This window comes from Salmo salar, chromosome ssa17, assembly GCF_905237065.1.
Source record: "Salmo salar chromosome ssa17, Ssal_v3.1, whole genome shotgun sequence".
Lineage (NCBI taxonomy): Eukaryota > Metazoa > Chordata > Actinopteri > Salmoniformes > Salmonidae > Salmo > Salmo salar.
In genome coordinates, this window is record NC_059458.1 from 15,393,361 (window position 1) to 15,421,315 (window position 27,955).

General features: G+C 43.9%; 2 protein-coding genes across 4 annotated transcripts in view; one reads left to right on the top strand and one right to left on the bottom strand.

The window, feature by feature from the left end:
• Positions 1 to 27,955, bottom strand: part of LOC106575273 (gamma-aminobutyric acid receptor subunit alpha-5) — a 35,511-nt gene that overhangs the window by 5,594 nt on the left and 1,962 nt on the right. The window contains exons 4-7 of one of the 2 annotated variants that reach the window (XM_014151698.2): positions 26,463 to 26,530; positions 20,280 to 20,500; positions 17,176 to 17,258; positions 2,432 to 2,575 (exon numbers count right to left, since the gene is read on the bottom strand). In XM_014151698.2, coding sequence (XP_014007173.2) covers positions 2,432 to 2,575; positions 17,176 to 17,258; positions 20,280 to 20,500; positions 26,463 to 26,530 — 516 coding nt within the window. The remainder of the gene's footprint in view (positions 1 to 2,431; positions 2,576 to 17,175; positions 17,259 to 20,279; positions 20,501 to 26,462; positions 26,531 to 27,955) is intronic. The other variant, XM_045698891.1, reaches the window with a different exon arrangement.
• The window catches only part of LOC106575272 (gamma-aminobutyric acid receptor subunit beta-3), a 64,769-nt gene that overhangs the window by 1,517 nt on the left and 35,297 nt on the right, over positions 1 to 27,955 (top strand). The gene's annotated exons all lie outside the window — the stretch shown is intronic.

The window sequence follows — 27,955 nt, forward strand, 5'->3', positions numbered from 1 at the left end:
TGATGTCGTCCTGTTATGCAAAAGCCTGATGGGACAGTCAACGTGGGATTAACCCTTGACTCAGGACAGGAATAAGTGAGTCCATGTGTAGCCTAAGTGACATCTGGCTACTTCCCTTCCTGCTCTTGCTCCTTCTCCAAACTATTTCCTTTCCCCCCTCTAGCCTACAGTGAAGTACAGTGGAGTTTGGAGAAGTCAAACAAAAAATGACATTGAAAGGAATAGGATACTTTCCTCAAAATATGAATTCCCTAACTTAATCGTCAAGAGTCTACTGACGCGCCCGTGCGTCAATCTAAGTAACATAATAACAAAATCCCCATGAAAATCGGTCAGTTTAAGATGGAGATATTTGCATGGGCTATGCCTTAATCCACCTCATCCGCCTATGTCAGCCTTCCGCACCTGCAGTGGCCGAGCTGCATCGGTGTTTGTCAGACCATGAGACATCCAGGGCTTCGGTCTTCTCACGAGAACGTCTGTAGCGTCCGAACGGTTTGGCCTACCAACTAAGATGACCACTCTATGGAAAGACGACACTTTCTGTTTTGCTCTACAACCCCCACAAGTGTCACAGGACTCGTCTGAAGGTAACCCATACAAATGAACGGAAGAATGGAGGTAGTTTTGTGGCAACAAAAATAATGGGTTAAATGTGTCCAAAAAAACACATATTTCCTGAGCTTTCTTATGTCTCCTAGATATAGGACAGACATTTCAAAACCTTATTTTTAATCAATTTTGAATGTGTTACTCAATGCGTTTCTATGGGCTATAGTAGTAAAGGCCAAAATACAATATCTGATCCAACTTTTTTTGATATATTCTTTATTCTTATACCTATATTCTTATACCTAAAAAGGTCCTACAAATCTAAATCAAAATATCTGTCTACATTTCATTCCAACATCCATATGTGCATAGCAATTAGAATGCATGCCGTAATACATTTTTTAATTCTAGGGTATGCTAGTGTGGAAATTGGAAGAGACCTGGGACAGGTTGAGTATATACAGTTGAAGTCGGAAGTTTACATCCACTTAGCCAAACACATTTAAACTCAGTTTTTCACAATTCCTGACATTTAATCCTAGTAACAATTCCCTGTCTTAAGTTAGTTAGGGTAACCACTTTATTTTAAGAATGTGAAATGTCAGAATAATAGTAGAAAGTGATTTATTTCAGCTTTTATTTCTTTCATCACATTCCCAGTGGGTCAGAAGTTTACATACACTCAATTAGTATTTGGTAGCATTGCCTTTAAATTGCTTAAAAGCTTCCCACAGTAAATTGGGTAAATTAAGGCCCATTCCTCCTGACAGAACTGGTGTAACTGAGTCAGGTTTGTAGGCCTCCTTGCTTGCACACGCTTTTGCCGTTCTGCCCACAAATGTCCTATAGGATTGAGGTCAGGGCTTTGTGATGGCCACTCCAATACCTTGACTTTGTTGTCCTTAAGCCATTTTGCCACAATGTTGCAGTATGCTAGGGGTCATTGTCAATTTGGAATACCCATTTGTGACCAAGCTTTAACTTCCTGACTGATGTCTTGAGATGTTGCTTCAATATATCCACATCATTTTCCTTCCTCATGATAGAATCTATTTTGTGAAGTGCACCAGTCCCTCCTGCAGCAAAGCAGCCCCACAACATGATGCTGCCACCCCCGTGCTTCACGGTCGGGATGGTGTTCTTCGGCTTGCAAGCCTCCCCCTTTTTCCTCCAAACATAACGATGGTCATTATGACCAAACAGTTCTATTTTTGGTTCATCAGACCAGAGGACATTTCTCCAAAAAGTATTATCTTTGTCCCCATGTGCAGTTGCAAACCGTATTCTGGCTTTTTTTATGGCGGTTTTGGAGCAGTGGCTTCTTCCTTGCTGAGCGGCCTTTCAGGTTATGTCGATATAGGACTCGTTTTACTGTGGATATAGATACCTTTGTACTTGTTTCCTCCAGCATCTTCACAAGGTTGATTTGCACTTTTCGCTTGTGGAGGTCTACAATTTTTTGGCTGATTTCTTTTGATTTTCCCATGATGTCAAGCAAAGAGGCACTGAGTTTGAAGGTAGGCCTTGAAATACATCCACCTGTACACCGCCAATTGACTCAAATTATGTCAATAGCCTATCAGAAGCTTCTAAAGCCATGATCATTTTCTGGAATTTTCCAAGCTGTTTAAAGGCACAGTCAACTTAGTGTATGTAAACTTCTGACCCACTGGAATTGTGATACAGTGAATTATAACGGAAATAATCTGTCTGTAAACAATTGTTGGAAAAATGACTTGTGTCGTGCACAAAGTAGATGTCCTAACTGACTTGCCAAAACTATAGTTTGTCAACAAGAAATTTGTGGAGTGGTTGAAAAACGAGTTTTAATGACTCCAACCTAAGTGTATGTAAACTTCCGACTTTAACTGTACCTCACCTCGACTGGTGTAGATGTCCTCAGAGCCTGCGGTCTGGCCAATCAGGTGGTACTGGTTGAGACGGGATCCGTCTTCTGCCACCACTACAGAGTGGGCAGCACCAGTTTGCCAGAGGTACACCACCTCAGAGACTGGATAGGCATCTGAAAGAGAGAAACAGGACACTGTGAGGATGCTAATGAGATATTATACAGGCCAGGGCACATATCTGGAACTTGCATGTCTCAGATTGAAATCATTGTTGAAACTCAGATGTTGAGTCAAGCGACACTAGGATGAAGCTATTTCTAGGACTAAACGCTCTTTGGGCAACACAATTGGAGGCCTATATGGTGTAAGCATGAAATGCATGCTGGGAAAGGAACCTAACAGTGTGTTACTTATGTCCGGTACACAAGGTTCCTCATACTACGTAATGGTTTGGTGTTCAAGTTGATTTATTTAGCAAATGCAAAGTCCCAGTGCCAAAAGTTGCTTCTGATCCTACTGTGTTGAGTACAGCTAGGCACCCATTGTGTTTGTGGATTTCTCAGTTATGTGGTGAATGGTTCTCTCTCTAAGAACATATCTTAAGAGACAACACAGCTATACCCAATCTCTTTTCCTTTACCATATTAGGGAAATCCACCGGGAAGCTGTACAGTATAGACTAGAATAAGGGGCTCTGCCAACTTTGCGCCTCTGGGGGCTTCAGGCTTGGATTGAACTGTGGTTGAGCACATGTTTGCAACGCAACACAGCTTGTTAATCACATTGCCACAGTGGCTGATTGGAGCTGACAGTGTCGGCTAACGCTGACCCCCAAGGTCTGGTCCAAATTACACCTCTGCCACAGCAGAGAGGGTCATCAGGCATCGTGACATACAGAAAGACACAGATGCATATGTAGACAGACAGACAAATGGGCAGACGGACAAGTAGACAGACAGGCAGGCAGGCAGACACACACAAACCCACCAACTTCAGATTGTAGCCTACTAGTTTTTCGCTCAAGTCAGTGATCTGTAATCAAATTATTTCCCAATTAATCTAAAAGGGAAATGATTTCTCTTGTCAGCTCTCTGTGTCGATTTTCCACCCTTAGGACCTCATCCCTCTTACCTAGAGGATTATAGGAGGGTCCAGTGTGGAGCTCACTCTAAAGCTGGGGCAAAGCCCTAAAGACTCATGACATCCACAAGGAGTTGCATTGGCTCCTCTCCTGAAACACTGATCCAAGATAGAACACAAAGGCCTGCCAACCATTAGGATCACTTAATAGGCTGTATCAATAGAACAGTCTGGATCGATCAGTAATACAAAGTTCAGGACAGGTCAGCTATAGTTTACAGTAGCCAGGTAGGGCATGTCAAATATGAAGATTTTGGAGATCTGTTACAACAAGAAACACACTTTTTACACTACTCATGACAGACAGTTATCATTTGAAGTACAAATGTATCTATTTTTCCTTTTTTAAATTAATTAACGAAAGTATTGTTACTCTCAAATTTCCAATCAGATATATACTATGTACATTCTACACTGAACAAAAATATAAATGCAACATGTAAAGTGTAGGTCCCATGTTTCATGTGCTGAAATGAAAGATCCCAGAATTTTTCTAAACACATAAAAAGCACAATTTTTTTTCTCACAAATTTGTTTACATCCCTGTTAGTGAGCATTTCTTCTTTGCCAAGATAATCCATCCACCTGATAGGTGTGGCATTTCAAGAAGCTGATTAAACAGCATGGTCATTACACAGGTGCACCTTGCGCTGGGGAAAATAAAAGGGCACTCTAAAATTTGCCGTTTTGTCGCACAACACAATGCCACTTTAACGACACAGGATGAGACCCAAATGCAGACACAGGAGGCAGATGGTTCGAGTCGCTGATATTTATTAATAGACAAGGGGCAGGCAAGAGGCAGGTCGAGGACAGGGTCAGAGTCAGATGGGTACAGGACGGCAGGCAGGCTCGAGGTCAGGGCAGGCAGAATGGTATGGCAGACAGGGTCAGGGCAAGCAGAAAAGGTTGGAACCGGGAGGACTAGATAAACAACAGGAGTACGGAAAAATACGCTGGTATGCTTGACGAGACAAGACGAACTGGCAACAGACAAACAGAAACCACTGGTATAAATACACAGGGGATAATGGGAACAAATTGGAGACACCTGGTGGGGGGTGGAGACAAACACCAGACAAGTGAAACAGATCAGGGTGTGACAGTACCCCCCCTCTAGGGGCGCCACCTGGCGTCCTACCCGGGCGCATACCTGGTTGACCGGGATGCCGGCGGTGAAAGTCAGCGATGAGGGCCGGGTCCAGGATGTCCTTAGCGGGGACCCGGCACCTCTCCTCCAGGCCATAACCCTCCCAGTCAACCAGGTACTGGAAACCCCTGCCCTGAGGTTGAACACTCACGAGGCGTCTCACCGTGTATGCCGGATGGCCATCGATGAGACGGGGAGGGGGGTGGGCCTGAAAACAGGAGACAAAGGGCTGTGAGACAAAGGTTTAATCTTAGACACATGAACCATGAGATGTATACGGAGGGAAGCAACAGAAGATGAACAGCAGTGGGACTAAGGATTTTAGAGATGGGAAACGGGCCGATAAAGTGGGGGGAAAGTTAACGGGATTCCACCCGGTCGGGCAGATCCCGAGTGGAGAGCCATACCCTCTGCCCGAGACGATAACGGGAGGAGTTCTTAAGAAGAGCGGAACGGGATCTCTTCCAGGTACACCGACAGCGACGGACTAACATCTGGGCTGAGGGTATGCTGACCTCTTCCTCTTGGAAGAGTGGAGGCTGGTAACCCAGGGAACACTCGCAAGGTGAGAGCCCAGTGGCCGAGTAGGGAAGGGTGTTCCGGGCGTACTCCACCCACACGAGTTGCTGGCTCCAGGCGGTGGGATTGTCCGAGACGAGGCACAGAGAGTCGTCTCTGGGTCCTGATTGGCACGCTCCAAATGGCCGTTGGACTGAGAATGAAACCCGGAGGACAGGCTAGCCGACGACCCAATGAGGGTGCAGGTAACTTGAAGGTAACTTTGGGAGGGGAAAGAAATGGGCGGCTTTAGAAAACCTATCCACCACTGTAAGGATGGTGGTGTTGCTATCAGACAGAGGACCAGTGACCGGGATATATGGGACCTGGGGCGATGAGGCACAGGGAGTGGTTGAAAGAGGCCAGCCGGAGCATGCCGCTGAGTCTTGTTCTGAGCGCACACAGTGTGGAGACGTCAGAAACCATAGTGGGCCACCAAAAACTTGGTCGGATGAAGGCCAGGGTCCGGCGGGAGCCGGGATGATAGGTAAGCGTTGAGGAATGTTCCCATTCCAGGACTTGGGGAGCGGGTCCGAATCTGGGCCGCCTGGGGTACGGCTGGGAATGCTGCACCTTGTGGACCAGGCTCTTGATTCCCCAGACAAGTGTAGTAGCGAGACAGGAGGTAGGGGAGGATGGTCTCTGGGTCTGATGGTGTAGCCGCAGAACTATACAGGCGAGAGAGCGCATCAGGCTTAACATTATTGGACCAGGGCGGTAGGTGATGGTAAAGTTAAACCGAGTGAATAACAGAGCCCAACGAGCTTGTTTAGAGTTGAGGAGTTCGGCGGTGCGAAGATATTCAAGTTTCTTAAGGTCGGTCCAAACTAAGAATGGGTGTTCTGCCCCTTCAAGCCAGTGCCTCCACTCCTCCAGCGCCAACTTGACCGCAAGAAGCTCTCGATTACCAACGTCATAGTTCCTCTCAGCAGAATTCAGGCGATGAGAAAGGAAAGTGCAGGGGTACAACTTTTGGTCCTGGGCCGAACATTTGGACAAAACGGCCCCCACTCCAATGTCCGAGGAGTAAACCTCCACCACGAACTGACAGGATGCCCTGTCGGCAGCTTGGGACCATGGTAACCTTAGGAGAAGTGAGTGCAGAGAGGGAAGAAGCCAGGGTGCTGTGGCTCCGAATGAAGCAGCAGTAAAAAACATTGCAGCTGCACTCTAGAGGTGGGTTGGGGCCAATCCACCACCACTCTCACCTTGTCAGGATCCATTTGAACGTTCTCTTCAGTGATGACGTATCCCAGAAAAGAGATAGTGGAGCGATGGAATTCACACTTCTCAGCTTTCACAAACAACTGGTTCTCCAGGAGGCGCTGGAGGACTTGTCGGACATGCTCTTGAGCAGAACAGGAGCAAACAAGGATGTTGAAAGCGTTCTTCCACTCGTCTCCCAGCAGCCAGAGAGGGAATATAGCCGCCCATGAGGCAGTGTGGTGGAGGAAGTCATTGGCGCAATCATGGGGCGATGTGGAGGAAGTGAGGTGGCGCAAGCCTTGCTGAAAACCTCCAGGAGGTCCTGGTCCTCCGCGGGAACGCCGGAGAAATCCAAGGCTTTTCCAGAGCCTGCAGGAGGACATCCCGGGGCAGACTGCGCCGCTTTAAGGCAATGTGAGTGGCAGAACGGACTCCAACCCAGGATAGAACCAGTGGTCCAGTCAATCAGGGGGTTGTGCCTCTGGAGCCATGAAAATCCCAAAACAACAGGGACATGGGGAGATTCAATATGTAGAAGCTGTATGGACTCAATGTGATTGCCCGACACTCACAGGTTAATGGAAACCGTACTGTGAGTGACCCTGCCAATGGAGCGTCCGTCCAGTGCTCTGGCGTCCATGGGAATGGAGAGGAGTTGTGTGGAGATACACAGCTCAGATACTAGAGTAGCGTTCACGAAACTCTCGTCAGCCCCAGAGTCAATGATCACCCGGAGAGATTTACACCGATCACCCCACAGCAGGATAACATGGAAAGGGGTATGAGTAATAGGAGTTAGAAGACTCCCAGTATGGCCCACCAGTGTACTTGTATCTACTGATGAGCCTGGTCTTTTACTGGACAGGTGAATATGTAATGCCCTGTAGCACCACAATACAGGCAACTGTTGGAGCTCAGCCTGCGTAATTGTTCCTTAGGCGACAATTTAGCCCTGCCCGGTTGCATAGGCTCTGGAGTAAACGAGTCGCCCGTCCCTGATGATTCCCAAGGGGGCTCGGGAGACTCGGATCCTCAAGAATGCAGGCGTCGGGGAATTCCTGGGTTCTTCATAGGCGAGAAAGCAGTCATGGACGAGTGTGGCCGAGAACAGATCTCTCCCTCCTGCGTTCCCGTAGGCGCCCATCGATCCTTATGGTTAAGGCTATGATGGAGTTATGTCTAAGGGTAACTCCCAAGCTGCGAGTTCGTCTTTAATCTCCGCCAATAATCCATGAAGGAAGATGTCGAACAGGGATTCCAGGTTCCCGGCACTCTAGTCTGCCACACTACGGGAGTCTTGACGTAGTAGAAGTAGCTTTCGGGCCGCCTCTCTCCCAGACACCGGAGAATCGAACACCTTCCTCACCTCCGCCACGAAATCCTCCAGATGAAGGCAAATGGCAGATTGTTGCTCCCAAACCCCCATAGCCCAGGTGAAAGCCCTTACAGACATCAGCGTTATGAGATACGCTATCTTCGAACGATCCGAAGGAAACGAAGAGGGTTGCAGGTGAAAAGATGAGGGAGCACTGGGAAAGAAACGCCCGGCAGGTTCCAGGATCCCCAGCATAGCGCTCCAGAGGAGGTACAGTGCCTTGCGAAAGTATTCGGCCCCCTTGAACTTTTCGACCTTTTGCCACATTTCAGGCTTCAAACATAAAGATATAAAACTGTAATTTTTTTTGAAGAATCAACAACAAGTGGGACACAATCATGAAGTGGAACGAAATGTATTGGATATTTCAAACTTTTTTAACAAATAAAAAACGGAAAAATTGGGCGTGCAAAATTATTCAGCCCCTTTACTTTCAGTGCAGCAAACTATCTCCAGTAGTTCAGTGAGGATCTCTGAATGATCCAATGTTGACCTAAATGACTAATGATGATAAATAGAATCCACCTGTGTGTAATCAAGTCTCCGTATAAATGCACCTGCTCTGTGATAGTCTCAGAGGTCCGTTTAAAGCGCAGAGAGCATCATGAAAAACAAGGAACACACCAGGCAGGTCCGAGATACTGTTGTGGAGAAGTTTAAAGCCGGATTTGGATACAAAAAGATTTCCCAAGCTTTAAACATCCCAAGGAGCACTGTGCAAGCGATAATATTGAAATGGAAGGAGTATCAGACCACTGCAAATCTACGAAGACCCGGCCGTCCCTCTAAACTTTCAGCTCATACAAGGAGAAGACTGATCAGAGATGCAGCCAAGAGGCCCATGATCACTCTGGATGAACTGCAGAGATCTACAGCTGAGGTGGGAGACTCTGTCCATAGGACAACAATCAGTCGTATGCTGCACAAATCTGGCCTTTATGGAAGAGTGGCAAGAAGAAAGCCATTTCTTAAAGATATTCATAAAAAGTGTCATTTAAAGTTTGCCACTAGCCACCTGGGAGACACACCAAACATGTGGAAGAAGGTGCTCTGGTCAGATGAAACCAAAATCGAACTTTTTGGCAACATTGCAAACCATTATGTTTGGCGTAAAAGCAACACAGCTCATCACCCCGAACACACCATCCCCACTGTCAAACATGGTGGTGGCAGCATCATGGTTTGGGCCTGCTTTTCTTCAGCAGGGGCAGGGAATATGGTTAAAATTGACGGGAAGATGGATGGAGCCAAATACAGGACCATTCTGGAAGAAAACCTGATGGAGTCTGCAAAAGACCTGAGACTGGGACAGAGATTTGTCTTCCAACAAGACAATGATCCAAAAAATAAAGCAAAATCTACAATGGAATGGTTCACAAATAAACATATCCAGGTGTTAGAATGGCCAAGTCAAAGTCCAGACCTGAATCCAATCGAGAATCTGTGGAAAGAACTGAAAACTGCTGTTCACAAACGCTCTCCATCCAACCTCACTGAGCTCGAGCTGTTTTGCAAGGAGGAATGGGCAAAAATTTCAGTCTCTCGATGTGCAAAACTGATAGAGACATACCCCAAGCGACTTACAGCTGTAATCGCAGCAAAAGGTGGCGCTACAAAGTATTAACTTAAGGGGGCTGAATAATTTTGCACGGCCAATTTTTCCGTTTTTTATTTGTTAAAAAAGTTTGAAATATCCAATAAATTTCGTTCCACTTCATAATTGTGTCCCACTTGTTGTTGATTCTTCACAAAAAAATACAGTTTTTTATCTTTATGTTTGAAGCCTGAAATGTGGCAAAAGGTCGAAAAGTTCAAGGGGGCCGAATACTTTCGCAAGGCACTGTAAGTGGGGTTTTCGGGAAGCCGGGGTAGGCTGGACAAAATCACCACTGGTAGCGCGATTACTGAGCATCTGGGAGGTCTCCGTTGTGGCATGCTGCCTGATCGATAGTCCACGGAATTTCTCCAGTAATGATTTGAAACACTGGCCATGGCGTTCCGCCAAAGTATGTCCTTCCATAAGGTTCTGGAGTAGCTCCTTATTCTTCCAATGGTGGCTCCATGCAGGGAGAGTCTGCTGGGTCAGTCATGCTCCATGCAGGGAGAGTCTGCTGGGTCAGTCATAACGACACAGGACAAGACCCAAATGCAGATACAGGAGGCAGATGGTTTGAGTCTCTGATATTTATTAATAGACAAGAGGCAGGTCGAGGACAGGCAGAAGTTCGTAAACCAGGTCAGAGTCAGATGGGTACAGGACGGCAGGCAGGCTCGAGGTCAGGGCAGGCAGAATGGTATGGCAGGCGGGCTCAGGGTCAGGGCAGGCAGAAAAGGTCAGTACCAGGAGGACTAGAAAAACAGGAGTACGGAAAAACGCAGACGACGAACTGGCAACAGAAAGACAAACTGGCAAAAGAAAAATGGAACCACCGGTATAAATACACAGGGGATAATGGGAACAAATGGGAGACACCTGGTGGGGGGGTGGAGACAAGCACAAGACAGGTGAAACAGATCAGGGTGTGACAGCCACAGATGTCTCGAGTTTTGAGGGAGCGTGCAATTGGCATGCTGACTGCAGGAATGTCCACCTGAGCTGTTGCCAGATAATTTAATGTTAATTTCTCTACCATATGCCGCCTCCAACATCGTTTTAGAGAATTTGGCAGTATGTCCACTCGGTCTCACAACTGCAGACCCTGGGTATGGCGTCATGTGAGTGAGCGATTTGCTGATGTCAATGTTGTGGTATGTGTGGTTGTGGTTATGGTATGGGCAGGCATAAGCTAAGGACAATGAACACAATTGCATTATATCCATGGCAATCTGAATGCAGAGATACCGTGAAGAGATCCTGAGGATATTTGTCATGCCATTTATCCGCTGCCATCAGCTCATGTTTCAGCATGGTAATGCACAGATTAGGGCCTAATGAATTTATTGCAATTGACTGATTTCATGATATGAACTGTAACTAAGTAAAATCTTTGAAATTGTTGCATGTTGCGTTTTATATTGTATGTAAAGTATAAGGGTGCAACCTTTAGGGTAGTCAGTAACTTAGCCTTGGGATTCGGGAAAGCACTGACTAGGACATTACCTGCAGTCCAACAAAGAGAATTCAATCAAGTGCAGATGAAGGATTTACACTTTATCAGAGGTGTTAACCTCATTTAAACTGAAACAACTAGCAAGCTGTTCCTCTCTTGAACACTGTCACTGTTGAAACAGTGTTGGATATTGACGTGAAACCACACCTGTCCTAAAAATACAGCGCCAACATTCTGAGAGAAACGAAACGGCACCTTTCCTATCTGCTATCAATTTGAGGCCTAGGTCTCTTTAAGCATGCAGGGAGATGCAGAGGAAAGTGGATAGTGAGGAATAATGGGCCAGTAAGAACCATGGGAAATGAGTGGAGGTACAAATATAGGATCTTAATTTGAGACAGTTTGCTATAGCAGAAAAAAATCCTACAGCAACAGGAAATTTGAATTGTTATTTCGATTGTAATTGACGGACATTTTTCGTAAGTTAAAATCCAGTCTGAAATGAATTTCAAGGTGGAAATTACAAACTTCAGAAGCCTTTTAAATCCTCAAATACACTACATGTACATGTTCTGCATTGCAGAAAAGTTCTCCTGCAACAGGTTGATCAAATTAATATCCTGCATCTGTATAGATTCCTCAGCTTTTGTAGATGGTTTGTATATAAATTTGAAAAACACAAAGGCCTAGAGAACTAGGTTAAGAAAGGGATGAACCACAGGAACCTGGAAGAAAGTAAATGAGACAGAGAGAGAGGAAACACTGAGAGAGAGAAAGAAAATGTGAGGGTGAGTCATGTTCTTCAAGGCTATACACTGTACCAGTCTACTTCCTTTCAACTTCATTTCCATGTTCCATGTAATTTTTTTAAATATCTTTTATTTTTTTTCTAATTAAGGATGAAAAGAATGACTGTAGTTTAATCCCCTGATGACAAAGTGTCTTTCTGGATTAAAGAAAATAATCAAAATGAGGTACATTGTGAATGTTCCTAGGGACTAAACAAGCATTTCTCCCTAGTTGTAGGAGGAAAATGCATGTGTGTGCGTGTGTGTGTGTGTGTGCGCGTGTGCATGTGTGTTGGGTGGGAAGAACAAAGAAAAAGAAAGTGATGGATCAATGTAAAGTGCAGTAACTAAGCAACCAAGCTCAATAGCATGTCATAGCACTTTGCTGTAGAACTGGTACTACTGGCCATGCCTAGTGGATTGCTATTTACAGTCAGACTTCTTGGATGGCTTAAGCTGAAAGCCAGGGCCAAAATGTAAAGTTGGGTGGGTTTAGAAGCATTAAGGATAATGACGCGGGAGACACCACGATTTAGTAGTAGAGCTAAAGGATTTGGCAGGCGGTGCCTGTCACCTATGCCAACTTAACGGCAACCTCTTCCTGACTGAGATTGCACGGTACAAACCCATCTATTATATAACATGAACATTAGGAGTTGTGATAGGTGAATGAATGGATGAATGAATAAACGAATGAACAAATCAATGAACAAATGAACAAATGAAATGATGGATAGATTTGATATGTTTGTTTATATACTGTCCACGCACCCATATATCCTAATCCTCTACTGTACCTGTGAGGAGACTGTGCTAGTACCTAATAGTAATAGGATGGTTTTACAGCGCCTAAAACCCTCCTGTGATTTTAATTGACCATGGGAATAGAAAAGAGCTACACCGTGTATACAGCAATGCACTGAATGAGCCTTGCCTGTAATATGCAACCCATTTAAATCAGCCTCGTATATCAAAAGAGGCTGTGCCTAGGTCCCAAATGGCACCCTATTCCCTATATAGTGCACTACTTTTGACCTGGGTCAAAAGTATTGCACAAAATAGGGAATAGGGTGCCATTTGGGGCGCATGCGGTCCTCTGTACTCTCCATACAGATAACCTTGTGTTAGTAATGCATGGATGACAATAGAGAACCCAGCTCCTAAAAGCACTTCAGTTCACCACAGCTCTGATTGGTTGAAGACTGAGAGAGACTTGAGTGTCATCATTCCACAGACTTCAATGACTGTTTATTACAGCACTATTGTAGATTATTTCTGTATCATGATATAGTTTTTTACATCAATTTAACCATTTTATGAATTTAGATGTGGAATAGTGTCAAAAGGGCCCATTTTTGACCTGTGATGTATTTTTGCTGGTAATTTCAATATTTTACTGTTCCTTGTAGAGCAGTGCACTAATTATGAGTTAATCTTAAAAAGAGTGTCTGCTAAAAATACAATATACAATAGTGTGTCAAAAAAGCATAAGGAGATCCCACGTCTCAAATATGACGTTGCATTGACCCCCGAATGACTTCTTAGCAACAGTAGCATGGTCAGGTCTGTCACGTCCTGACCATAGAAAGCTCTTATTTTCTATGATAGAGTAGGTCAGGGCGTGACTGGGGGTGTTAGTCTAGTTTATTATTTCTATGTGGGGTTCTAGGTTTGTTTTTCTATGTTGGTGATTGGGTATGATTCCCAATTAGAGGAAGCTGGTATTCGTTGTCTCTAATTGGGGATCATACTTAAGTAGCTTGTTTTTCACTTGGGGGTTATGGGATATTGTTTATGTGTAGTTTCATTGTAGTCACGGTTCGTTTATTCTTTATTTGTTTTGTATTTTTCTAAAGTTTCACTTTCTAATACATTATGTGGAACGCTACTCACGCTGCGCCTTGTTCCGATCATTATTATGACGAACGTGACAGAATATCCCATCATACCAAGATCAAGCAACGTGACCAGGTGAAGGAGTTAGGAGGAAAGCCAGGAGTGGAGGACATCCTGGACGTGGGACGAAATCATGGCAGGAGATAGAAGCTTGCCATGGAAGCAGGTGGAGGCAGCGAGGGAACATCAACGACGACTCCGGGGTTCGCAACCACGACGGAAGCCCGAGAGTCAGCCCCAAAAGGTTTTTTTGGGGGGGCACACGGGGTGGTTGGCGGAGCCAGGTTTCAGACCAGAGCCAACTCCCCGCACTCGCTTTAAGGAGCGTGTGACCGTTCAGGCATCATGTTATGCGGTGATATGCACTGTGTCTCCAGTGCGCATTCACAGCCCGGTCCGCTCGGTGCCAGCTCCTCGCACTTGCCGTGCGAAAGTGAGCATCCAGCCAGGACGGGTTGTGCCGGCTCAGCGTTCCTGGTCTCCAGTACGTCTCCTCGGTCCAGGATACCCTGCCCAAGCTCTACCCACTGTGTCGCCAGTGCGGCTTCACAGCCAAGTGCGTCCTGTGCCAGCGCCCCGCACTTGCCAGGCTAAAGTGAGCATCCAGCCAGGAAGGGTTGTGCCAGCTCTATGCTCCAGACCTCCAGTGCGCCTCCACGGTCCAGTATATCCTGCACCGGTTTTACGCACCAGGTCTCCAGTGCAGCTCCACAGCCCAGTGCGCCCTGTGCCTGCTCCCCGCACTCGCACTGAGGTGCGTGTCACCAGTCTGGGGCCACCTGTCCCGGCTCCACGCACCAGGCCTCCAGTGCACCTTCACAGTCCAGAGCTTCCGGCGACGGTTCCCGGTCCGGAGCTTCCGGCGACGGTTCCCGGTCCGGCGCTTCTGGCGACGTTCCCCGGTCTGGAGCCTCCTGAGACTAAATTTGACTTAAGTAGCTTGTTTTTCACTTAGGGGTTATGGGATATTGTTTATGTGTAGCTTCATTGTAGTCACGGTTTGTTTATTCTTTATTTGTTTTGTATTTTTCTGAAGTTTCACTTTCTAATAAATTATGTGGAACACTACTCACGCTGCGCCTTGTTCCGATCATTATTATGACGAACGTGACAAGGTCAGACATTTTCCATGCTACACCACAGACCTATACAAATGTAGGCTCTTAATTTGTTCCAGTTTGTTATAGCAGGAAAATAATCAGGAAGCAGGAAATAATTAATGGACATTTTTGTAAAGGTTGATCCATTTTTCGTTAGGGCAAATCAAGTCTAAAATTTCAAAGTGGAAATGACAAACTTCAGAAGCATTTTTAGCTCTCAAATAGACTACAAATTTTAAATGTCCTGCAACAGTTCTCCTGCAACAGGGTGATCAAATTACAATCCCACATCTGTACAAACATACACACACTCCCTCCTCCCCACACACTAGCACATCCATTGTACTTATCATGAACATTATTTGATAAGACTTAATTTTTCTGTGCCGCTTGACAAAAGGTCAACTGTGGGCCAAGAGAGTAAAGGCAAGATGCACTTTCCATCATCCTTCATATCCCCTGTGAGCTGGGCTGCAGAGGAAAGCAGTTGTATCTGGTGGTGAAGTGGGATGTGTGGGTGAAGGAATGAGAAATAGAGCCTGTGGTCACAGTGCTCAGACAACTGTTATACCGTAGTAACTGTATCGGTATGCTCTGTATGTAAATGACTCAAATGCAAATGTTTTCTGAGTGTCTGGCCTTTTTTGTTATTGCAAATCTAGTCTGACATTTCAAAGTGGAAATTCTAAACTTTAGAAGCCTTTTTAAAACTCAAATACACTACAAATTTGCATTTCCTGCTTAGCAGAAAAATTCTCAGAAAAAAAAACTGTGATCAAATTAAGATCCTACATCTGTAGGGGCAGTCCAATCAGCTAGGTAATCTGGCTATATACGTCCTATGGTGTGACAAAGCCCAGGCTTTACTATAGTGTGACATGCTCAGGGTATTCCTATTAGCTTCCCTGGGACTATCCATCTGTGGTGTCCCCGTCTAAAAGGTCAAGGTACGGCTGAGCTATTTCAGGCCAGCACTTAAACCAGGCAGGCAACACCCATACCAACCCCCCCTTGCCCCAACACTTCAGGAGAATGTTAACATAACAGGATGAGATGCTTAGCCGCAGATGCTGGTGTGACTGCTGGATACCACAGTACAAGCGGTTTCCAGTTCTGGAAGTCCTCTGGGTTTAGGAACTCATGGTTTTCAACTTGAGATGGGGTTGAAGGGTTTCACCTAACTGTTGAGCATTCAAATAGTAGAATACACCGGGTGCAATTTCGAAACTCGGTTGTGCATAAGCAGTTTTTTTCTTGTTATGTCAGTCACTGCCAGTCACTCAATTAGCCCATGTCAGCACAAAAAAAAGGTAAATAGGTCTAGCCAGCTATTTAAACTTGTAGTAGTGGTGGCAGGTAGCCTGGAGGTTAAGAGTGTTGAGCCAGTAACCGGACGGTTGCTGTTTGAATCCCTGAGCCGACTCGGAGAAAAATCTCTCTGTGCCCTTGAGCGAGGCACTTAACCATAATTGCTGCTAAAAGTCACTCTGGATAAGAGCGTCTGCTAAATGACTAAAATGTAAATGTAGTAATCATGGGTGAATTACCGACCAGGCACGAAGGGCCATTGATTTTGTTAGTCACTCTCACTCAAATATTATATTAACATGGCATGGCATAAGTCATTGCAAAATGTGTCAAATTTCTGGAAACTAGCTTTAAAACTGCAAATAATTTGCTCCACCCCAATAGCAAAATGTGTACAATTACAGGAAATTAGCTGTAAAAATGCAACTTTTTTTCTCTGCTCCATGGCAAAATGAGTAGAATTGCATAGAACGAGTTCTAAAATTGCTAAATGTTCTCTTCACCCCATGGCAAAACTTGTAGAATTGCAGAAAACATGCTTTAAAATTGCTGCATTTTTTTCCTATGCCCATGGCAAAATGTGTGGAATTGCAGGAAATGTACTTTAACTTTTTCTCTCCGCCCTCAAGAGGGGGGGCTACTAAAATGTTTTGCCAGCGAGGTGTGGGGTCCCCCAACCAAATCTCGCTGAGGGTGCACAAAAAGGCTAGGGCCAGCCCTGCCTGACCATAATCTGCTTTTAGGTCTAATTGGTAAATGGTAATACAACCCTGGGATCCCTGGTGAGGTGGTACAGTAGGATAGCCCAGGTGCTGAGGCCACAGGCCATGTGCCAGGTTACCAAAGGTAATTAAGGGCCTGGTTACCTGAGGTAATTAAGGACAAGCAATTTGATTAAAGGATAGATAGACCTTTTGGCCCTCCACCTAGTTTAACTGAACCAGGTTTAGCTCCTCCGGTTTCAGGATTCAGGTCATTCCTTATTGCAGCGCCGTCGTTGTGGCTAGATTCTGTGCTCTTTCCTCATTCCATATGTACCATCCTATACTGTGCAAGCTCAATTGTCTCTTTAGAGGAATTGATTTGGTAGTTTACTGCGTTGGAGGTTTACCGAGGTATAAATAGTGCTGTCATTGACTCGTTGTATAATTAGTGTGGCAAAGTGTAATACACTAAATATCAACAGATGGAATTTTACTCACAGCTTCCAAACTTCAAAGGGCATGCATGAGCATCCATTGGGAAGTCCTCCAACTGCATGGGACACTCTGCCGATATGGTTAACCTAGAGAAAGACCCAAAAGATCAAGACAAAAATCCCAAATCTCCTACAGATATACTATAATAATCCTGTTTATTTCAAATCCAGTGCCGCTGTCATCCTCGTCATCTTCATCTCCAGTGCTAATGTTAGTTGCATAGATAGCACAATGCCTGTACGATTACATCACAGGCCGAAATGTGTTATTTTATTTGTTATTTTTATCCCTTGTAGGCCTCATCATTTCTAGACAGAAACACCAAGAATTCACCCTGATCCAAGCACATGGCATTGCGTAGATTATACTGCCATCTTGTGGTGGTTGTATTATTTGTGAATTCCCAGCTGCGGTTCACGTCAAATCCCCCCATGTGCTGTATGTCAAGAGCGTATTCACCACAAAGTAACCACATATACTGACACATGTAAACACATTGATATAACAATGAAATTAAGCCACCTCTAGTCCTTGAGGACCATACAGACTCAGGTTGTGTTCACTTCACTGCATCCTTATTCAACGTTATTACTTTGCTTATATTGTGTCAAAAACAGCTGACATGTTTCAAGATCTTATTGGATCATACGAAGCCCAACTCTAATTCTCATTGGTCTGTATTATGAACACGGAAGGCTGCCATCATGTGGTTACAAGAGAAACTGCAGGACTGGAAATTGAACAACCTGATTTTTCTGTCTCACAAGGAAAGTATATTGGCATACAGGTAGGATTAGCTATATCCTAATGTAGGTCCATGCATAGAGAGCTGCCTTTTTCCCTTACAAAATTAGGGCTACAAATTCCCCCTCAAATGACATGTAACAGGTGTCATCTATTCTAAAACATCCCATTTAATCCATTTTTTTTGCATTCACAATAATGAACCTGTATTTGTTGTGTGATTAACATTATAACATTTACGTGTCATGTGTTGATGTCACCAGTGCACCTCAAAGTAATGAACATGGCAAAAAGACTGCACTAGGTTCTCAATATGCATATTTCCTGCATCAGAGGTACAGTTTGCTCTGGAAATAAGAATTCTACATGATGTTCACTTGCTTCGACCTTTTCTGCATCATAATATAATGGGGTGCAGCCTGTTCTTGTTAAGCACATACATTATGATGGAAATGGATTAGAACAATGTAGGACTTATTTGTGGCGACAAATGTATGACTTGCTCTGAAAACTCTGTTGCTCTCGGGCTAATGTTTCGGGAATCGGCGGTTGAGAATGCAATCACATTTAGTCATTATCTCCACTGGAGAGAAGGAGCTTTCCCCTGATGTCGGTGGATTCTAAAAGGCTGGGCCATGCAATAAATCTAGGTAGCGCGCTAATCTCTTTCCTGGTAATGGAAATACATTAGGAGACAGGAGTAAAACCGGACCGATTAAAAGCAGAAACGTCCTGATGTTTCATTTCCTGAGTCGTTGGGAAATCTTTTATCTTTTTAAATTATGGGCCTGATATCCGCTTCTTCTTCTTCTTTCACTCATCAGACGTTGATTCCAGTGACGGCGATGCCTGATCGTGCTTAATAGTGCCAGGTCACATGGCTATAAGGGGTTAAAATGGTTCATCTATTTCTCTTGCATCTATTTATCTGGCATTAAGATGATCTTAGTGGGTGGTATTGATCTGGAATAAATTATACCTCCTAAAATGATACCAGGAAGTCCTGATCTATTCGTATGATTGCTATTGGTTGTCATCACTTCCTGTTCCTGTCTATCATGAATTCAAGGGTGACTATTTAATCTAATCTGCCACATATTGTTCCATAACATACATAATACAGCATCACAAAGAACAAAATAACCGAAAATTGTATGAGCCTATGTTACCAAGAGCTGGACTGAGTAGTATAGCTGTGCAGAGGCTTTTGTTACCTCCTACACACACAACAACAATAACCAAACCAGTTCAGGGCCATATGTGAATCGTGGCCGGCTGTATTTCAGTGAGCATAACGTTTGTTTTTCAGACACAAAGCTCAGATATTATTCTCTATAAGTCTAAGCCTTTGGGTGGGGTAGGGGAGGTTCAGCTAACTTATGGAATTGTTTTAAGATGGTCATACCATGGATCATTTAGCTATTTGATTTGGAATTTTAGGGCCCCTGTAGGTATTCCACCAAAATATTTCATTTGGGCTTTACTACTATAGCCCATAGAAACGCATTGAATAACAGATTCATAAATGGCCAAACAGACACTCCAAATATAAAAGGGGAATACGATTTATAAGTGTCTTTCCTATATTTAAGCGATATAAGAAAGCTAAGGAAATATTTTAATTTTTTGGATACATATTTAACCCCCTGTTTTTTCTTGGCACAAAACTACCTCCATACTTCCATTGATTTATTTTTTACCAGTTACCTTCAGACGAGTGACACTTGTGGAGATCGTAAATCAAAAACAGAGAACACCATCGTATTTGTGAGAATCTCTCCTTTCCATAGTAGGGTCCTATTAGTTTGTAGCCCATAACGGTTCAGATGCTACAGAGGATTTCGTGAGAAGACCGGTTTTCGGGATGTCTCATGGTCTGACAAACACTGCTGTAGCTCAGCCACCTTCCACCGTAGATGCGGAATTCTGACATAGGCAGATGCGCTAGATTGAGACGCAGCCCAATCCAAAAAACGGATATCTCTAGCTTAAACTGACAGATTTTGATGGAGATATTTTTACTATGTTACTTAGTTTGACGCACGGGTGCGTCAATAGATTCTTAAGGATTATGGTTCAGGGTCAGAGTTTCTCCTGGTTAGTCCACATGGTCAGAGCCCAAATTCAAGGATGTATTCAGTGAGGTGAAACATTTAGAACGTTGCAAATAGAAATGTGATGAATGATTACTGATTTAGAATGACAGACAATCCTATCTCTGTTCTACACCATAATTTTCTATCAGATAGAAATGTGATGAATAGACCTGACACGATTCCCCATACTACATTACCGGTACTCCTATCTGTCCTATGTGATACATTTCTATCTGAAATAGTACCGAACGGGCTCGTGGTTGGTACCTCATAGTGTAGAGCAGCGTCCCGTCATCCTTCAGTCTCAGTAGCTTGTTGGGTGTGGTCATGTTGTGGGCGATAGACTTTTTCCCGTTGAGGAAGAATGTGTCTGGGGTCCAGATGTTACTGGCCAGGAGGTTGTTCAGAGGCAGCATCTCCATGGGTCCTTTGAAACACAGGCGCTCATCTTTCCAGCTTTGTCGGAAAAAAACATCAATGGTGTATTCCTAAGGTGGAGAGAAACATGGTGTTGATACGTGGTGATAACACTCAGAGTCAAAGCCCATGGGGCCAATTACATGGACACATACAGATCTGCAATTTTAATTTGATCACTCTGACTCAGATGATGTTCCTGTGCAGGAGGAAATGCAACGTGTGGTGTACCTGAGGTTTAAAAAGGTTTGAAAGTATTTTCTTTTGGATTATTTTCTTTTATTAGATGTATTATTTTCGACTAACCTTACAACCCCTCTCTCCTAATTGGAGTAAACTAACGAAAAACAACACTTAAGCTTCTACTTCCAGCTTATACATGTTATCTTCGGGAAAGTACTGACTTTTTCAACATTTTGTTACGTTACAGCAGTTTTCTAAAATAGATTGAAAAAAGAATAATCCTTCGCAATCTACACACAACACCCCATAATGACAAAGCAAAAACAGGTTGACATTTTTGCTAAAAAAAATATAATTAAAAAAATGTATTTACATAAGTATTCAGACCATTTGCTATGAAACTCAAAATTGAGCTCAGGTGCATCCTGTTTCCATTGATCATCCTTGATGTTTCTACAACTTGATTGGAGTCCACCTGTGGTAAATTCAATTGATTGGACATGATTTGGAAAGGCACACAACTGTCTATATAAAGTCCCACAGTTGACAGTGCATGTCAGAACAAAAACCAAGCCCTGAGGTTGAAGGAATTGTCCGTAGAGCTCCGAGACAGGATTGTGTCGAGGAAGGGTTCCAAAACATTTCTGCAGCATTGAAGGTCCCCAAGAACACAGTGGTCACCATCATTCTTAAATGGAAGAAGGTTGGAACCACCAAGACTCTTCCTAGAGCTGGCCGCCCCCGGTCAAACTAAGCAATCGGTCAAGAAGAGTCTTGGTCAGAGAGGTGACCAAGAACACAATGGTCACTCTGACAGAGCTCTAGAGTTCCTCTGTGGAGATGGGAGAACCTTCCAGAAGGACAACCATCTCTGCAGCACTCCACCAATCAGGCCTTTATGGTAGAGTGGCTAGACGGAAGCTACTCCTCAGTAAAAGGCACATGACAGCCCACTTGGGAGTTTGCCAAAAGGCACCTAAAGACTCTCAGACCATGAGAAACAAGATTATCTGGTCTGATGAAACCAAGATTGAACCCTTTGACCTGAATGCCAAGCATCATGTCTGGAGGAAACCTGGCACCATCCCTACAGTGAAGCATGGTGGTGGCAGCATCGTGCTGTGGGGATGTTTTTCAGCGGCAGGGACTGGGAGACTAGTCAGGATCGAGGCAAAGATGAACGGAGCAAAGTACGGAGAGATCCTTGATGAAAATCTGCTCCAGAGCGCTCAGGACCTCAAACTGGGGCGAAGGTTCACCTTCCAACAGGTGAACGACCCTAAGCACACAGTCAAGACAACGCAGGAGTGGCTTCGGGACAAGTCTCTGAATGTCCTTGAGTGGCCCAAGCCAGAGCCCGGACTTGAACCCGATCGAACATCTCTGGAGAGACCTGAAAATAGCTGTGCAGCAACGCTCCCCATCCAACCTGACAGAGCTTGAAAGGATCTGCAGAGAAGAATGGGAGAAACTCCCCGAATACAGGGGTGCCAAGCTTGTAGCTTTATACATTTACATTACATTTACATTTACGTCATTTAGCAGACGCTCTTATCCAGAGCGACTTACAAATGGGTGCATTCACCTTATGATATCCAGTGGAACAACCACTTTACAAGACTCAAAGCTTTAATCGCTGCCAAAGGTGCTTCAACAAAGTACTGGGTAAAGGGTCTGAATACTTATGTAAAAGTGACATTTCAGTGTCTTTTTTTAATATATAAATTAGTAAAAAATTCAGAACCTGTTTTTGCTATGTCATTGTATTATAGATTTATGAGGGGGGTAAAATAATTGAATACATTTTAGAATAAGGCTGTAACCTAACAAAATGTGGAAAAAGTCAATGGGTCTGAATACCTTCTGAAGGCACTGTACTTTTTAGACACAACATATTTTACAATAGTTATCTTTTTTTGTTTTTACTCCTATCCTTCCACTACCCTCAACCCATTCCGGCTATTTCTGAAGACCATCCAGTTTGATTCCTATTTGCCATATATTTTTAACTGTGCTTTTTCACAAAAATGTTGATCCAATATACATTTTACGGACACAGTATATATTTACATTAGTTATTTTGTTGTTATTAGTCCCACCATTCAGCTCTAGTCAACCCCTCCCATACAGTTGAAGTCGGAAGTTTACATACACTTAGGTTGGAGTCATTAAAACTCATTTTTCAACCACTTCACAAATTTCTTGTTAACAAACTATAGTTTTGGCAAGTCGGTTAGGACATCTACTTTCTGCATGACACAAGTAATTTTTCCAACAATTGTTTAGAGACAGATTATTTCACTTATAATTCACTGTATCACAATTCCAGTGGGTCAGAAGTTTACATACACTAAGTTGACTGTGCCTTTAAACAGCTTGGAAAATTTCAGAAAATGATCATGGCTTTAGAAGCTTCTGATATGCTAATTTACATAATTTGAGTCAATTGGAGGTCTACCTGTGGATGTATTTCAAGGCCTACCTTCAAACTCAGTGCCTCTTTGCTTGACATCATGGGAAAATCAAAAGAAATCAGCCAAGACCTCAGAAAAACAATTGTAGACCTCCACAAGTCTGGTTCACACCTTGGGAGCAATTTCCAAACGCCTGAAGGTACCATGTTCATCTGTACAAACAATAGTACACAAGGATAAACACCATGGGACCACGCAGCCGTCATACCGGTACAGGTACAAAATAATCTAAATCCACAGTAAAACGAGTCCTATATCAACATAACCTGAAAGGCCGTTCAGCAAGGAAGAAGCCACTGATCCAAAACCGCCATAAAAAAGCCAGACTACGGTTTGCAACTGCACATGAGGACAAAGATCGTACTTTTTGGAGAAATGTCCTCTGGTCTGATGAAACAAAAATAGAACTGTTTGGCCATAATTACCATCATTATGTTTGGAGGAAAAAGGGGGAAGCTTTCAAGCCGAAGAACACCATCCCAACCGTGAAGCACGGGGGTGGCAGCCTCATGTTGTGGGGGTGCTTTGCTGCAGGAGGGACTGATGCATTTCACAAAATAGATGGCATCACGTGGAAGGAAAATGATGTGGCTATATTGAGCAATATCTCAAGATATCAGTCAGGAAGTTAAAGCTACGTCGCAAAAGGGTCTTCCAAATGGACAATGACCCCAAGCATAATTTCAAAGTTGTGGCAAAATGGCCATCACAAAGCCCTGACCCCAATCCTATAGAACATTTGTGGGCAGAACTGAAAAGGTGTGTGCGAGCAAGGAGGCCTACAAACCTGACTCAGTTACACCAGCTCTGTCAGAAGGAATGGGCCAAAATTCACCAAACTTTTTGTGGGAAGCTTGTGGAAGGCTACCCAAAACGTTTGACCCAAGTTAAACAATTTAAAGGCAATGCTACCAAATACTAATTGAGTGTATGTAAATGTCTGACCCACTGGGAATGTGATGAAAGAAATAAAAGCTGAAATAAATAATTCTCTCTACTATTATTCTGACATTTCACATTCTTCAAATAAAGTTGTGATCCTAACTGACCTAAGACAGGACATTTTTACTAGGATTAAATGTCAGGAATTGTAAAAAAAAACCTGAGCTTAAATGTATTTGGCTATGTTGTATGTAAACGTCCGACTTCAACTGTATCTCTTAACACCATCCATGTTGGATTTCCATTTGCCATATATATACTGCTCCAAAAAATAAAGGGAACACTTAAACAACACAATGTAACTCCAAGTCAATCACACTTCTGTGAAATCAAACTGTCCACTTAGGAAGCAACACTGATTGACAATAAACTTCACATGCTGTTGTGCAAATGGAATAGACAACAGGTGGAAATTATAGGCAATTAGCAAGACACCCCCAATAAAGGAGTGGTTCTGCAGGTGGTGACCACAGACCACTTCTCAGTTCCTATGCTTCCTGGCTGATGTTTTGGTCACTTTTGAATGCTGGCGGTGCTTTCACTCTAGTGGTAGCATGAGACGGAGTCTACAACCCACACAAGTGGCTCAGGTAGTGCAGCTCATCCAGGATGGCACATCAATGCGAGCTGTGGCAAGAAGGTTTGCTGTGTCTGTCAGCGTAGTGTCCAGAGCATGGAGGCGCTAGCAGGAGACAGGCCAGTACATCAGGAGACGTGAAGGAGGCCATAGGAGGGCAACAACCCAGCAGCAGGACTGCTACCTCCGCCTTTGTGCAAGGAGGAGCAGGAGGAACACTGCCAGAGCCCTGCAAAATGACCTCCAGCAGGCCACAAATGTGCATATGTCTGCTCAAACGGTCAGAAACAGACTCCATGAGGGTGGTATGAGGGCCCGACGTCCACAGGTGGGGGTTGTGCTTACAGCCCAACACCGTGCAGGACGTTTGGCATTTGCCAGAGAACACCAAGATTGGCAAATTCGCCACTGGCGCCCTGTGCTCTTCACTGATGAAAGCAGGTTCACACTGAGCACGTGACAGACGTGACAGAGTCTGGAGACGCCGTGGAGAACGTTCTGCTGCCTGCAACATCCTCCAGTATGACCGGTTTGGCGGTGGGTCAGTCATGGTGTGGGGTGGCATTTCTTTGGGGGGCCGCACAGCCCTCCATGTGCTCGCCAGAGGTAGCCTGACTGCCATTAGGTACCGAGATGAGATCCTCAGACCCCTTGTGAGACCATATGCTGGTGCGGTTGGCCCTGGGTTCCTCCTAATGCAAGACAATGCTAGACCTCATGTGGCTGGAGTGTGTCAGCAGTTCCTGCAAGAGGAAGGCATTGATGCTATGGACTGGCCGCCCGTTCCCCAGACCTGAATCCAATTGAGCACATCTGGGATATCATGTCTCGCTCCATCCACCAATGCCACGTTGCACCACAGACTGTCCAGGAGTTGGCGGATGCTTTAATCCAGGTCTGGGAGGAGATCCCTCAGGAGACCAACCGCCACCTCATCAGGAGCATGCCCAGGCATTGTAGGGAGGTCATACAGGCACGTGGAGGCCACACACACTACTGAGCCTCATTTTGACTTGTTTTAAGGACATTACATCAAAGTTGGATCAGCCTGTAGTGTGGTTTTCCACTTTAATTTTGAGTGTGACTCCAAATCCAGACCTCCATGGGTTGATAAATTGGATTTCCATTGATTATTTTTGTGTGATTTTGTTGTCAGCACATTCAACTATGTAAAGAAAAAAGTATTTAATAAGATGATTTATTTCATTCAGATCTAGGATGTGTTGTTTAAGTGTTCCCTTTATTTCTTTGAGCAGTGGATTTCAACTGAGCTGTGATGTTTCACACAAGTTCTGAACCTTTCTATTGTCATAATTTCTACAGAATGGGTGATTTGCAAAGCGATAATCAGTCGATCAGTAATATAATAATATTTTTAGCCAAAACAATCTTTCATTTACAATCTGTATAAACTATGAGAATAAAAGGGTTTTAAAGTTTGCAATTTCCACCTTCAAATGTCAGATTTGATTTGCCCTAACGAAAAGTGTATCAACGCCCACAAAAATGTCCATTAATTATAATCCACATAATAATTCACATTTCCTGTTGCTGCAGGATTCTTTTCCTGCTGTGAGAAACTGGTCAAATTAAGATAAATTCTCCATTGAAATGACCTTTCAGTCCAGGACTGTGTTTAATCTGCATCCTGGAAACCGGCCGATGTATTTCTTTACAAGATATTGATTTATTACTTAACAAAAAACTATGAATACATGTCATTTATATGCGTCTAGGATAATTGCTGTGTGTTCGTAACATTTACAGGAGGGTTTGGGGTTGCTCCTATCGCAAATAATTACATTAATGGACGTCATTGAAACAGTGCATTATGAAATGGGCTGTAAATTGACTCACCATTTCAGTATCTGAAACTGGGCCAAAGCTTGTGACAAATATATTGGTTTTGATCTCCGTGACCTTTTCTGTGGATAGAATGGGATTTGGAATATGACCGTGAACATGAAGAGACAAGGGACAGGGGACAAATTCAATTTATGAGTAATCATCATTGAGATTTCCATTTCAAATCTTTACGGCCTTCAATGACAGAAATAATTCTAAGGAAGTGAGTGCAGCTTTGTTCTCCAACCCCATTTGGCATATCCATGTTGGATGTATCCATGTGTTACATTCGCAACATTATAAAAGAAGATTTAGAATGGAAAAAAGGGATACAAAAATCACTAAGACCAAATCGGTGGAAGAACATTTTCTTTTCTCTAAGAGATGCAGGATATTTCTATCTTCCAGTGAATACTCTTCGACTCCCTCTCTCTCTCGTCTGAGTAGAGGTCTGGATCTCAAGGTTACTTTTTGCAGATGGAGGTGGTGGTCATGAGGGGGGCTGTGTGATATATATGGCGTGTTGGCAGTGCAGGTCCTTCTCACTTAGGATTGATCTATTACTGTGATTGCTTTGCTCTTGGAATATATTCCAGTCAATGCAATTCTGTATATTAGAACAGTCTCTTGTATTTTTCTCACTGAATCCAAGAAGTCTATCGAGTGTGATTTTACAGAGGGGGAAAACGCTATGCTGGATCACAAATTATGTATGAGGCTAAGCATTGGCATACTGCAGTTTCGCGAGCCCCCCCCCGCAAGGTCCGAGCAAGTTTAATAGCTTATCTCATGCTATTCTAAACATTTTGCCATGAAACTGAGAGAAAATGTTGCGGTTTTAAAGTTCATTTGCTAATCATTTTGCCATGGCTTATGACGTGTTCATATGCTATCTGGGGGGGGGGGACCTCCAGGGGCCCCCCAACCGAAAAGAAAACGCCCCAGAGCTTTCCCCCCCCCCTCCCTGCAAGTGAGGGGGTGTTTCCAAAGCATATAGTTGGTCCCACGTGGGGCCACACAGCACATCTCGGTATAGAGCGCAGTTCACTATGCATTTATCATCTCATCAGCTGGTAACTTTTTTTCATGTGACAGGTCAATTTGCTGCAGCATAACCTGCATAGTCTTTAGGCTACAGTAATATAATTGCTTTAAATCAGTGCACACGCAAGCACACTCTCTTAGTATTTCTCTTTCCCCATCAAATCCCTTCAAGTTGCAAACGAACCAAAATACATTCAGTATATATTCCAACAAAGACAAGCTGTACGTTGAAACAGAAACATTTCACACTGTATTTTGATTATATAAATCTTCTGCATCAGCATGCTACAATGGTTCTGCTGCACCTGGCTTGAGTGTACTCTGAGGAAATCTAATGCCAAATAAGGGATTTTCCAGAACACAAGAGTATTAGTGAATGACATTTGCCCCAAGAAAATGAATACTGATATAATACTGCATTGTACTGTACTGTGTGGCATTGCATTGTACTGTATTGCATT